Here is a 13148-nt window from a genome sequence, read left to right as displayed (position 1 = left end):
CTCCTCCGATGGCGTCGCCTCCGTCGCGTGTTTCCTTTGTTTGTTGTTTCCTTCTCTCTTTTACTCACATCTGCCTCTCCGTTTCTCCTTCCCGCACTACGCATCCTCAACTGGTGCGAAGTGTGTGTGAGCAAATCCCTGACTTATGGACTCTGATGTGTTTTGCCGTGTGGAACTATTCTCATCAATCGCTTCCGTTGCAGTAGCCATGTGGCCGTTTCTCTTTATCGGGGGTGTTCGCCGCGCGAGTGCTGCTCCATTCCTCGAAGCCACCGCGTTCTCTCCTCCTCACACCTCTCTTTTTCCTTCCCGTGTGTTCGCCTCGTCGCCGTGGCCTTCGTCCTCTTCTTTTGCTTCATGACGGCGCACACACGCACAGTTGCCCACTTTCCAAATGTATTTTGTGGTGTTGACTCGCCTTATCACAATTCCCCCCTTTTTTCTCCTGCAAAGTTATCTCCACTTCCTCCACCACCCATCTCCCCCCTCCCACCCCCCCCCCCCACACACACGCTTCTCCTCACTCCCCCTCCTCTATTCAACCAGCGAAAGAGGCGGGGGGAGGGGATCTGCATGTTGCCGCTCGTTTTCTGCAAACTGAAATGAGAAAAGGTGCGCAAAAAAATAAACCGGAAGATTTCATTAAAACTCGTCTGTTGTACGCGTGACGGCTTCAAGCTCCCTACTCCCTCGTGCTGGCGTATGTGTATGTGCTTGTCTGCTTATGCAGTTGTGCTGCTACCTCTCTCTGTCGAAGTTTCTTGACTGGCGAGTGTCTCTCTCTCTCTGTGTTTGTATGACTACCCGTCTCTGTGCGCTCTTTCTCTGCCCCCCCCCCCCCCCCCTCTCCCCCTCTACCCACTTCTCCTCTTCCCACGCCCCTCTTTCTCCTCGCCTTCTTTCATTTTTCCTTTCCCCGTCTCTCTTCGCTTTTTTTTATTTTTTTATTTTTTTTTTTTGCTGAGAGACTTCCTCTGCTGTTGCCGTTTGTGTCTTTCTCATCCTGCTCCGGTGCTCGCTTCCTCCTCTGTCTTTTTACGTCTGTTTCTGCACCTCCCCCCCTTCCTCCCTCTTGAACGTCTGCGTTGAATCAGTTTTCTGCCAGTCATCCCGGAACCTGCTGAATATCTGTGTAATGATTTGTTTGCCTTCTTCTGGATCCTATCGCTTCCCTTCCTCTGCGCAAGCGTTCGGAGGAGCAATCAGCAATGCTGAGCGTAGAGGACTTTACCCATCCATGATGCGCGCCTGAGCAAACCCTAACTGCAGCCTTCTATTCACTCTGTCAGATATCGTTGCGCATTCACTATGGTTGTGCGCAGTTCAGTGCCGTAGGAACGTGGGCAATAAAAGCGCGTCGGGGTCACACCACAGAGATGTGAGTACATGAGAATCCCCAAGTTGTGGGACGGAGAAGAAGTGGGTGAGATGAGCAGTCCGGGCAAAGACAACTAAACGTGTCTCTTGTCTCCACTGCGCCACCACTCTTCTGCGACTCGCTCTTTCTTTTGTGGACTACTTTGTTCGACGGTGCTGCTGTGGTCGCCCTCTCCACCTCTCCCCCTCCTCTTTCGGCACTCCTCTTTCAGGCCGCAATAACACCGGTGATGCCGCCGTTTTTTTATTTTTTGTTCTCCGTCTTCTCTGCGTGCGTGCGTGCGCTGGCATGCAGGCGCTCTCTAGAATTCCTGCTACCTTTTTGCTTGCTAGTTTACCGCTACTGCCCCCTTCCCACCCCTACTCCCTCCCTTCTCCTCTCTCGTTTGTCCTTTTCTCAGCGCCCCGGTTCGTTGTTCTTCAAGCGTTGTATGTAGGCGTGCTGAGTCGTAGTAGCTGTCAAGGCGTGAGAGAGTGTGGTGGCCTCTGCCCTTCCACTACTAGCAAGGAAAAGCAACAGTAGCAGCGTACAGGGCCACGCCTAGTACGGCCGTAAAGGGAGCATCACCCAATCATGGCATCTTTTGCACTTCTCTTTTTCCTTTATCGTATCACACATTGCTTCTACTGTCTGGAGGTCGCGTTGAGTGGAGAGAGAGATGGGTATGGGGGAAGCCTCCCACACGCGTTGAATTCAACTCAGTCTTCTCTTCCCCTTCTTTGTTTTCCTGTTCAACGGTTTCTGCGCTTTCTGCGTTTCGTTGCTGCTTGGGCTTCTCTTTCTCTATTGCCTCGCGTTTGCCGCCTTAGGATGTCAGCTCAGACCAGCAGAGACGTGCCCAAGACACACTCGCGCACAGAAATACGCGCATGCCTTCGTTTGCTCGAGTGGGTTTCTCTGTTGGCCGCCTTTTCTCTCTCCCTCTCTCTCTCCGTGTGTCGTTGGTAGGCTTCTCTCATCCGTTGGGGTTGATGTTAGTCGGTGCGTTTGTTGGCTGATGGCGGAGCGTCTTGTGTTCTTCGTTTGCTTCTCTTTGGTCCCCCTTCCCCTCCCCCTCTCCCTCTTTCTTCACTGCCTTTTACTGTTTTTTGTTTGTCTTTCGAAGGCTCCCCCTCCTCACTTTTCCCTCCCCACGCCCCGCCTTGTCTCTTTTCCCCCTTTCACCGTGTCCATTCTCCGCCATGCAACATGAGTGCAACGTCAAGGGCCTGTGACGGGCCGAGGGTCAAGTGGCGTTGAACTCATGCTGCATGGCAGAGAGTGGGCACGATGACCAGAAAAAGATATTCTCGCCGAGGTGCTTCGCTTAAGGGTTCCGTAGTCACTCGTCTGGCCATTGTTTCGGGCTTTCCTTTCCATAGGGAGTTGTGTGCTTGTGCGTCGGGTCACACTCCGTTTCCAAACCGCACTTTAGGATCGACTGTGTGTGTCCGCGAAGAGGGATTTGCCCCGGCCGAGTACTTTACAGGGCTGTTCCCTCTTCCGCAACACCGCGCAATGTTCGGAAGGGCGTGAGTATCCGCAGTTATTTCTTGGCCGCACCAGCATGCCCTTCCGCGCCGTGTACGAGGGCATGTGCGGAGGACTCTTTCGTCGTGTGTGTGTTTTCGCCAGCGCGTGCCACGCAGCTCAGTTTCTCTCACCGACCAACATGGCCGGAGTACAGCTATGGAAAGTCCTGTAGCGAAACACGGCGGCGACCTCAGGGAGAGCAGAAGACGCATATGCCGGTACCGCAGGAAAAAACGTTGCTGCTGAGAGCAACCCACTTCGCCACCATTCTGCGGAGCGAATTAAGTTCGCGTGCCTCCCCTGTGTGCTGAGCGGTGGGCGTGGGCCACTCTTTTCTATTGATTCTCCCTTTGTGCTGACGGCTCGATAGGCGGAGATCGATGGTCAACACTGGAGTGACCAGGCCTGTCGACTGCGCAGTGGTTTTCCTACGTTCTGACTCAACCACTGTATTGTTTTTTTTTTGTTTTCTGAGTAGTGCAATCAAACGAAAAGGGGCCGAGCTTGTAAGTGGCGGCAGTGGAGGGACGAGGGAAGGGAAGGGAAAGGCGGCCTTCATCAACGTCGTCGACCAGCGGCCTCCGCGATGCGAGCCATGCACGCACACATACTGACCAAAAGAGGCACGCATACACCCAGGCCCATACCCGCCGATCAACAGCACTTCTGCAGCGACCTGTCCGAGTCTGGTGCGGTACACTCCGTGCATGTTTGTACGAGGAGGTATGCTGCGGATTTTTCGGGGCGGTGCCGCTCGTCTGGTGCGCGGAGGCGACCGAGAACCGGACACTTCGCATGGTGACGCCCCACAAGCGCATGAGTTTCTTTTCCTATTTCCCTTTTCTGTTTCCTTCTCCTCAGCCTCCCTGCCTGTCAGCGTCCAAACAATAAGCCGGAGAGCCGAGCTTGAAGACGTCTGTGCAGTACTTGTGCCCCCTGTGGCGTCTTCATGCGTGCAGCTCTTCTTTGTCCCCCACCATCCCCCCTCCTTTCGTTTGCCACGCCATTCGTCACCTCCTTCCCATCTCTGCAGGCGGGGCGGGGTGGGGGGCCCTCCCGAACACAAGCGGCGCTTCAAAGGGAGGCCGAGGCGCGCTGTTCGCCCTGTGCTGCATTTTTGGATACCGCCAATGACTGCCACCGCCACCCACGCGGAGGCAGGCGCCTCTGCACGAAACTCACCAAAGGTGCAGCCGCCAACACAAAACCCCGATCCAAACTTCTGCAGTTACTACGTGACACGCAAGCACCGATTCTGCCGCACCCAGTGCAGGCCTGGATCGCTGTACTGCTGCACCCACAACGTCGAGCAGACAGGTCCCACTCCCTCCGCTGCCCCACAATCAGCGAAGGATGTGACCTCCTGTCAGTCAAACGCTGCTGGCTACCGCGGGGATATGCGAGTTCCTTGCCCCATCAACTCCAATCACACCGTTTACGCATCACGGCTTGAGAAGCACATAAAGGTCTGCCCCGACCTGCGCTACGTGACGCAACAGCTGCCCTACTTTAGTGAAGACAAGCACGCAAATCGCGGTGCAGTGTTTGTGTCGAGTGTGCGGAATGCGCTTCCGGAAGGGAAGAGCCAGCGGTACACCCATCGTGACCTGTCCGTAGAGGATCTGGCGGCTCTCATTTGCAAGGTGCATGAGTGCTACGACTCCTGTATTGCGCCCGACCTCGTCATCTTGCGGCAGCCCTTGAGAGACCGTCATGCAGCTTCAGGAGAGCCGGCCGCTACCCCGACACCGGAGGAAACGGCTTCCTTTTATAACTCTGCCTCCGTGGCTCATGGAGAGGTTGCATCTCAGAAACACGGGCCACAGCACATGGGGCTACTTCGCTGTCTAAGCGATGTGATTCGGCAGGTACACGACACCGACTCGATTCTCGTGGGGCGCGGCAGCAGCCAACGCGCACCGGTTCACGTAGATGGTTTCTTGGAGTTTGGTGCCGGCAAGGGTGGCCTTTCCGTGGCGCTGCAGCAGCTCATTGTTCAGCGCCTCCAATTCATTGACTCCACCACCACCTCTGTCGGTGAAAGTGATGAGGCAGAGGGGGTGGCTTCGACTCAGTGTGATGTGGCCACAGAGACTTCACCCTCAACACCATCAGCACCGCTGTCTTCGTTGAGGTGGGATTTTCTTGCCGAGGTTGCCCAGCGGCCGCCGCTCGTGGTGCTCGATATGGATGGCTTTCGGCGTAAAGGTGACGCTCGAGTGCGACACACTGCCGTTCCTCTGCAGCGCCTTCGAATAAACATCAAAGACGTCGACTTGACTCGAGCCTTTCTCTCTGAGATTCGACCAGTGCCGAGCGGGGAGGTGGAGGTGGCTGCAGGTACGGTACCGAATGCCATCTCGCGGCCCTTGGAGAACTGGGCTGTGCTAGGCAAACACCTCTGCGGCGCATGCACAGACTTCGCGTTGTCCTGTTTTACAGAAAACCCCGTGCTCATATCGCAGGCACACGTGCAGTTACCCATTCTGGTGATCGCAACTTGCTGCCACCACCGGTGTGAGCTCAAGCATATGAACCCACCTGAGCAACTAGAAGTGGCACCTGCGCCGCTCGTGTTACCCGGCACCTCCTTCACCTGGTCCGAGATGGAGTTCGCTGCGCTTGCCAGCATGTCCTCGTGGGCAGTGTGCGGCAACTTCGTGGACGAGGAGCGGCGCACGGTGGGGCGTAAATGCAAGCGCATCATTGACCAGCTACGCGTTCACTTTCTGCGCCGCCTCGGCTACGTGGCGTTTCAGTGCCAGTACACAACGCGTGACGTGACGGAGGAGAACGTCTGCCTTGTAGCCTTTCAGGCATCATGAACGAGGAGGCGAAGAGGGATGAACGTTGATGTGCTCATCGTGTCTGGCCAGCGGTAGCCAGTGCACCTGTGATTTGGTGTGCGGTTGTCTTTTCTATTGAGGACCGATTAGTCGATTTTCTCCTCTGTTTTGTTTACTGCCGCTGTTGTGCACGGTGGGAGACGGGAAGAGGTGAGGCTGAACTATCCACCGTCCGTCTCACCTCTTCCCGTCTCTCACCTGACATTCTAATGGAGAAGCTGAACCAAAGAAAGAGGGTGCGAAATATGCACTTGCACTCGAAGGGCACGGCTGACTTGACCCAGCTGCTCACCTGCGACCTTCGCTATGCTGAGTGGAGCCTACTGAACAGCAAAGGACTCACGTCCTCTGGTGCTTTATGGGGCTTGCTGATCTTGTTTGTCGCCTTCCTCACAAAGTGTGCGCACCTGCGACAGCGCCCTCTCTCCACCCCCTCTTTTTTGGTTGTTGTGGCGCTTCCTGTTCTCCTCCGACCTGCGTTTATCGCCTCTGCCTCTCTCCACAGCGAGTCAGCGTCCACCGCCACTTTTTCTCTTTTGTTGCCCCATTCGACTTCTTCTCGCGCTGTGCCGTGCGGAACATCACCGACACGCAATACCAACGCGTGCGCATCGTAGGGCGTTTCTCTGCCTCCTTCCTCTTATTTTCTTTGTTTTCCCTTCGTTCTCCCCCCCCTCTGCTGTGCTCAGCGGCAAGGGCACAGGCGCATGCTCCTGATCAGCTGGTGTCTGACTAACTGGAAACTTCTCACTGCCGCGTTCGTCGCGATCGTGTTCTTCTTCGGCCGCGTAAAGGCTTTGCCGCAGAAGGACGCACCCTCGGCTATGGAGCGACCAACGGCAAAGCCAGCCGAGGGCGGCAGCCCAGCACGTGGCCCAGCGCCGCTGCCGTCCACAGCTGCGCCGACGTCGAACGCACCAGCTGCCTCCCCCCCAGCAGCCAGTGACAGTGGAGGAGCCCTCGCTCAGGGGGAGACGGACAGCCCCATCTTTGAGGAGATCACGAGCCTCTTCGCTAGTCGAAACCCCAAGCACGCCTTGCAAGGGTTGTCGGACGGCCTTCGGAATACTGCTACGGGCATTGGGCTTGGCCTGGCCGGCGTCGTGGCTGGCACGTACGGTGGCGCCAAGGAGGGCGGGTGGGGTGGAATGGCAAAGGGCTTTGGGGCCGGTATGGCGGGCTTTGTTGGGTTGACTGGCTACGGCGCGTACGCTGGTGTGCGGCAGATCGTGCGCGGCGTCAGCAACACCCGCAGCGCTGTGAGCGAGGTTAGCAAGGGTGAGGCATACTGGGACAGCAACGCAGAGGCATGGGTGCGGGTGAACCTCCCTAGAGACTTCGAGGGATTGCCCCAGACAGACGAGGACTTGCTTAGCGAAGCCCGCAAGGCGTATGAGAAGGCGGAGAAGGACGGCTCGCGGCCCACGATGCCACCAACCATGATGCCGAGCGACTCGGCAGAGGGTGCGGAGGCTAGTCCATCGCCGCAAGGGGCGGGCACGGGAAAGACGGAGCCGGTGGCAACAGAACCAGTCAACTACTACGCTTTCTTAGGTGTGGAGGCAACAGCCACACCGGGCGAGATACGAAAGGCGTACACCCGCAAGGCACTGGAGATGCACCCCGACAAGAACCCAAGTGACTCAAACGCCACCATCAAATTCCAGGAGCTGAACAAGATCTACAACGTCCTCAGCCACGAGAACACTCGTGTGGCCTACGACCGGTACGGCACCGTCGACCCAGCGAACGTGCCGGAGATGACGGGAAACCCGATGAAGGAGTTGCTGGGGGCTACCTTCCTGGAGGCGCTGGTAGGGCCGCTGCACTTCTTCCTTGTCTTTGAGGGGAGGGTGCTCTTCACAGCAGAGATGCAGCGCGAGCTGCACGCGCGTCGCCGTCTGCGGGTTGCAAAGGTCCTCCTCTCGTGGCTAGACAATGGCGCATCTGGTTTCGAGTCTGCCCACCTTGCGCTGCGCGACGCTGTCTCCACACCCCTCGGCCCTGTCTTTCTATCGTACGTGGCGGAGGAGTATCACCTGGCCTCACGCCAGCAGCTCTACGGCAACAGTTGGAAACGAGAGGTGGACAGCTGGTACTCCTCATGGGCCATGTCGGCGTCCTCGCTGTGGCACTGGACCACCATAGGTGCGCGCACTGCTCGACGGGCCCTTGTAGACAAAAATTTGGGCGAGGAGGACATCCTGCGCGTGCTGGCGGTGGCCAATGAGCGTGACGTACGGCAAATTGTGCTTCAGGCGTGCCGGCTCGTACTGTTTGACATGAGCGTGACTCCTGAGCAGCGCCTGGGGCGCGCGATGCGCCTGGAGGAGCTGAGCGTGATGGCGATGGAGGAGGTAGCCAGGGAGGTGGCGTCGCGCGAGAGTGTGGCTACCATCGCCACCTCGGAAACCGCTGCTGCAGCCGCGGCGAACGGGGCCACTACTCAGGCACCTGCCGAAACTTCCAACGCCACAGCCTCACCGCTCTCCTAACACGCGTTTACTGTTTCTCACCTACATGTGGATGCTCCCTTTGGCCGACTCACTGTGTGAGTGTAGCTGTCGAGCTGTGTAGGTGGTGCAATATGCCACTGCGCGCGTTGCACTCCGGCATGCTTGCATGCGCACGCGCCCACCAGCAATTATTTGTAGTTGACTATTCTCCTTCTCGCCACCCCTTATGAAGGCAGCATCAGTGACCCATCCATCCATCCATCCATTGGCTCAGGGCGTATTGTCTAGCGCTTTCGATTACGCATACCTCACTCCTTTGTCGTTTGCCTCTACGCAGAGAAACGCAAACGTGAGTCGTTGCGGTGGCTCCTGCTCGCAGTGGCGTGCTATGGATGGTCTCTTTCCGAGGGTGCAACCGGTTACGGCTTCCCCTTTTCCTCTCCCCTCGCTCCTCCTCGCTCTCACGATGCCATGGTGCATGCACCTTGTCACAGATGTTCCCACCCTCTGCGTGAAGTCACTCTGAGTATTGGCAGGCACTTTTACGTCTACACAGCAGCTGCCGTGACGCCTCCCTCTTTTTGCCTCTGCCCTTTACAGCCCTCTCTCCCTCCCTCCCCCCGTTCACCTCTCTAGCGCTCTCTCGTGCCGCTCTTCTCCAATTCTCCCCCTCCCCCCGCATTCCCCAGCAGGGGTTTTGTGCGCAGATCGGTACGCAGGGGACCATCGGTGATCCTCTCGGTTTCTTTTGTTTCTTACGCTCTGCACGCGGCCATTGTGTAGCCTGTCTCTCTGTCTCGCTCTCTTTTTCTCTCTGTTTTTCTCGTTTTCTGCGGAGTGAGGGGACCCTCAGTGCGCTCCCCTCTCCGGAGCGTTCTCCTGCCCCGCTGGTCGCTCATCAACCTCCTCGCGCTCGACTGCTGCAGGGCGGAGCATCGCTTCCGGCGAGGCCTACGCCCGCTTGTGTGTCGTTGAACGGATCGCGACGTCCCGGACACCTCTTTCACCGCGCCGGGGTAGAGAAAGAGAGAGAGGTGCCCCCTTAGCTCTGCATGCGTGTGGGGTGTGCAAACTGGCAAAATCGAGGTGCGACCGAAATGCCTAACTCCGGTGACCCGGACGCCACGAGTATGCCGGAGACGCCGATGTCCCCTAACATGAACGCCACGAAGGCCGCAGTCTCAGCCAGTGGGGCGCAGACCGCCCACCCGGCAGTGGCCGCCACCACGAAGGGAAGTCGACGCGCGCAAGGCTGGCACTCGGCTGTAACAGGTGGCGCCCCTCCCCGTACCACTAGTGCGAATCGCCCTGCGTCCGATACCAAGTCACTTGGAGACAGTGCTGCCCATAGCGGCATTGTTCGGAGATCTTCAGTGCAGTTTAGCAAGGATTCTCTGGTGAGCCAAAACAGCTCCCGCATCCCGCGTGATGAAGCGTCCGAATTTCGCCAGAACATGGCCGACTTCCTGATGGTGATGTATGGCGACAAGACAGCCAGCGGCGTCGTCGGGGCAGACGAGAAAAATGGTGCGCCACGCGCGAAAGGAAAGGCGGACCCTGGTGAGTCGCGCATTCCTGGTGCACTGTTGGAGGCGGGACGCGAGCCACCGTGGCACGCGGGCTCCTCACGCGGTGTGTCATCGAGAAGCCAAGGCCCACTCGTGAAGGGCCTCACTGCCAACAGCGGCCGAAGCCCGCAAGTCGATCGCATTGACACGCTCGTAGAGTCGCTTGTGCGTGCCTACAGCCGCCGGACGACGTCGGCGCGCGGCGAGTTTCAAGGCATCCCCGGGGTAGACGATGATAACCCGATCACCTACAACGGCCCTCACCCGAGCAGCTGTCGCCGCGCACTGACGTCCCCACGACTGAGCCATGGCAACAGCATCGGCACTGGCAGCGGACACACTGACGAGGTGTCAGCGTTTGTGGGTCAGGCGCTGGACAACATCCTCAACCCTGGCGGCATTCTAGGTCAAGGAGCGGTGTCGAACCTCTCTATGCTGTCCTCTCTCCGACTGGACAGGAACCTCTTTGACTTGATGCCCTTTCAGACGCAGAGCAACCTGCAGAACGTCATCGCAGAAGAGGAAGACTCCGGCACGATGTTGAAGCCAATGTACGTGGGAGAGCAGGCCATGTTTCGGTCAGTCGGCACGCGGCCCAGCATAACCGACATCTCTGTCAGCAAGTCCATGCGAGGCATGATCCCAGCGGCGCCGCCTGAGTCTGGCAAGGGCCACCACCTCAACACAACCCAAGCACCACTATGTGGCGACAGCGGCGGCCCTCCACGATCTAGTGGGGGCCCCTCATTGTGCACGCCCAAGCAGACGCTAGGCGATAAGAAACGTAGCCTCGACAGCGAAGTGATGGAGAATGCCTTCGTGAATCAGCGAGGCAGCGGTGCTGTGGGTGGTGATGCGAAGAATAAGAGCATCGTACACTGCATGTCCCTTGACTCTAAGGTGCTCGGCAGAGCGGTTGGTGCAGACGACGAGGACGACAGCTGGGGCGATGCGCCCGCCGGCATCCTGGCAACCAAGGCAACGGACAGTGGGAGCCCTGGAATGGACTCGTCTGCCCGCGGCCTCTTGGACTACTCCAGGGCACGCACGAACGTCACGCTGCAGAAGGCTCTGGGGACGCTGCAAGTGGAGGAGCAGCTGAAGCGCGACGTTGTGATCGCTGTCGAGCATCAGCTGTGCGGCTACATCACTTCTCTAGAGCACGAGGAAAGGCTGAAGAAGAGGGGAGGGTCTGCGGCTAGCAGTGGTCAGCAGAAGAGGGGTGGAGAGACATCAGCCAGCTCTACTCCAGCAGCCGGAAGCTCGATGATTACAGATGGAGTCGTAGGCGCAGGGAGAAATACTCGCTCTCGTGGCACTGTCAACAGCGACACCGCGCCGCTCATGCAGAACATCATCGAGTTCTTTCAGGAAAACACCACCGAGGTGCATCACTCGAACACTCTTGCGTCTGCCGCAGCGAAGACATGAGGGAGCTGCGCTCTCAACTCCCCTGCTACCGACCACCTTCCATATGTGGGAAAGAAGCGCCTCCGAGTCGCTTCCCCCTTCAGCCTCTGCTGAGAGGGTGTGCTTCTTTCTCATGACGCATGCCCCTCCTTCCCTTCAGTGTACCCCACTCACACCCCTTCGTCAAAATGGGCCCCTCCCGCGATGGTGTACTGCGCGAAGGCCTCCTTATGTATCCCATTCGGCTGCTTTGTTGCTGATTTCCCCCCGCTGCGTCCCCTCCCCCGTCTGCGCACACCGCAGTCTTTCATTCACTTTTATTCCTCTTCTTCGCTGTGCCGATCACGTCTTCCTTTCATGTCGCTTCTTTCTGTTTTCTGTTTTCCTCAGCGCATGCCGGTGCGCTTGCGCCGCAACGTGTTTTGAGGAGCCGTGGGGCTCGTCATGGCGTTGATAGTGGGGTATCTGCCATCTCCTTCATACCTCCTCCCCTTCTCCCCTTTCCCACCACCATCGTCTGGTCACCCCATTTGCCCTCTCTATGTATGCAGTCTTACCGCAAGAGCAATGGGTGTATACTGAGCGGACCAACACCAACTCTTTGGCTAAACACGTCTGACACATTGCGCATGCAGATGTGTTGCCTCCTTGCAGTTGACCTTCACCGCTGGAATGATGTGTGTATTGCCTCTTTGTTGTTTCGGTATAACTCGTTGTTTTCTGTCCCTGATGATGCCGGCCATCTCGCCGTGGTGTCAGGGTTCGCCCCTCCACCCCCCTCATCTAGGGAGGCCACGAGCCTGCAGCCTGCCCTTGGGTACGACTGCGGACTCTTGGTGTCAGCGGAGAGGTCTGAGCTGGTGCTGTGCCGATGAGAGGTGCGGCCATGGTCGCGCTTGCAGGGGCTGACCCCAGGTCGTGCCGGCGATCCGGCAGGTATAGGAGCGCATGGGCTGTTTGCGCGCCGACGCGTGCCCACCGACCGGCCCCCTGCCGGCACGGACGCATGGCACCGCCCCGCCTGTCGCGGCCCACGCGTGCAAGCCATCCAGACACGCCCGCCACCGACCGCAGCGTTGGCCTGAAGCAGGTCCCAAGCACCCCCTCGAAATGTGAGCATGGTGCTCGCGCGCTGTCAAGCGGAGCTGGCATGGCGCATTACGTCGACACCAGGGAGCCGGGGGCCAGCCGAGCAAGAGGGATCGGCGCGAAGGGACGCAGGCGGATCGGCGCCACCGCGCATGTGTGCGAGGCGCGCGGCATCTTGTACGTCCGACCATGTGGGCTGACGGGGCATGGGCGCCGGATGCACGGCGAGGACGGCGCGGACTGCACCATCGCGGCGTCCAGACTCCCGCGCGACGGGTCTCCACGCCCCGCTGTAGGGTGGCCGAGGGCCCTGCCGCGCGGCTGGCCGGCTCCTCCTTGGGGTCGCCCGGCATGCGCCTGGAGCACTCTCTGTGAGCCGCGGGACAGACGCCACCACGTGTGCCCTGGGGCTGGCCGCTGGATGCTGCCGGGCTGGACGGAGGCGTGCAGCCCAGTGGAGTGGGTCTGGCGGCCGTTGCGCAGCGTGCATGCGATGGGGGGACGAGGAGGGACGTGGGGGGAGGCTGTTGGGACGCATGACCCGATCGGGTGGCCGACGGTTCGCCCGTAGAGGATGTGAGTGTAGCCGTAGTGACACAGCGGCATGCGTGGGCTGTAGCTGTCGGTGCGTCCTTGCTGACTTGTTCGTGCTGGAATCGGCACATATGAGTGAAGAGGTATGTTCCCTGCCTTGTGTGTTCTCTTGCTCTTCAGTTCGTTGTCTGCCGCTGTCTCATGTGCTGAAGGTCTCTTCTGTCCGACACTTCGACGCCTCTCTCGCCACCCCCTTTTTTGTGGCGATTTGCGCAGTTGTTGTTGTTCTCCGGATCTCTTTTTTCTCTCCTCGTGTGCCGTTTTCCCCGCTGTGCGTCTCTCGCTCTCTCTCAGT

General features: G+C 58.6%; 3 protein-coding genes across 3 annotated transcripts; all 3 read left to right on the top strand.

Annotated features, from left to right (window-relative positions):
• Positions 1 to 3597: 3597 nt before the first annotated feature.
• LBRM_31_0680 (conserved hypothetical protein) lies at positions 3598 to 5715 on the top strand (the record flags this gene model as incomplete). Its single annotated transcript, XM_001567017.1, has 1 exon — positions 3598 to 5715. One exon carries the CDS (start codon positions 3598 to 3600, stop codon positions 5713 to 5715), a length of 2118 nt encoding a protein of 705 aa, XP_001567067.1.
• Positions 5716 to 6443: 728 nt separating this feature from the next.
• On the top strand, positions 6444 to 8231 carry LBRM_31_0670 (conserved hypothetical protein; the record flags this gene model as incomplete). The annotated part of the gene is made up of 1 exon (XM_001567016.1): positions 6444 to 8231. One exon carries the CDS (start codon positions 6444 to 6446, stop codon positions 8229 to 8231), a length of 1788 nt encoding a protein of 595 aa, XP_001567066.1.
• Positions 8232 to 9244: 1013 nt separating this feature from the next.
• LBRM_31_0660 (conserved hypothetical protein) lies at positions 9245 to 11191 on the top strand (the record flags this gene model as incomplete). The annotated part of the gene is made up of 1 exon (XM_001567015.1): positions 9245 to 11191. The coding sequence occupies one exon, from the start codon at positions 9245 to 9247 to the stop codon at positions 11189 to 11191; it is 1947 nt and encodes a 648-aa protein (XP_001567065.1).
• Positions 11192 to 13148: the final 1957 nt, after the last annotated feature.

The sequence above is a fragment of the Leishmania braziliensis genome, chromosome 31 (assembly GCF_000002845.2).
Source record: "Leishmania braziliensis MHOM/BR/75/M2904 complete genome, chromosome 31".
Classification (NCBI taxonomy): domain Eukaryota; phylum Euglenozoa; class Kinetoplastea; order Trypanosomatida; family Trypanosomatidae; genus Leishmania; species Leishmania braziliensis.
The sequence above is the reverse complement of the archived record's forward strand: the minus strand, read 5'-3'. Positions and strand labels throughout refer to the sequence as shown.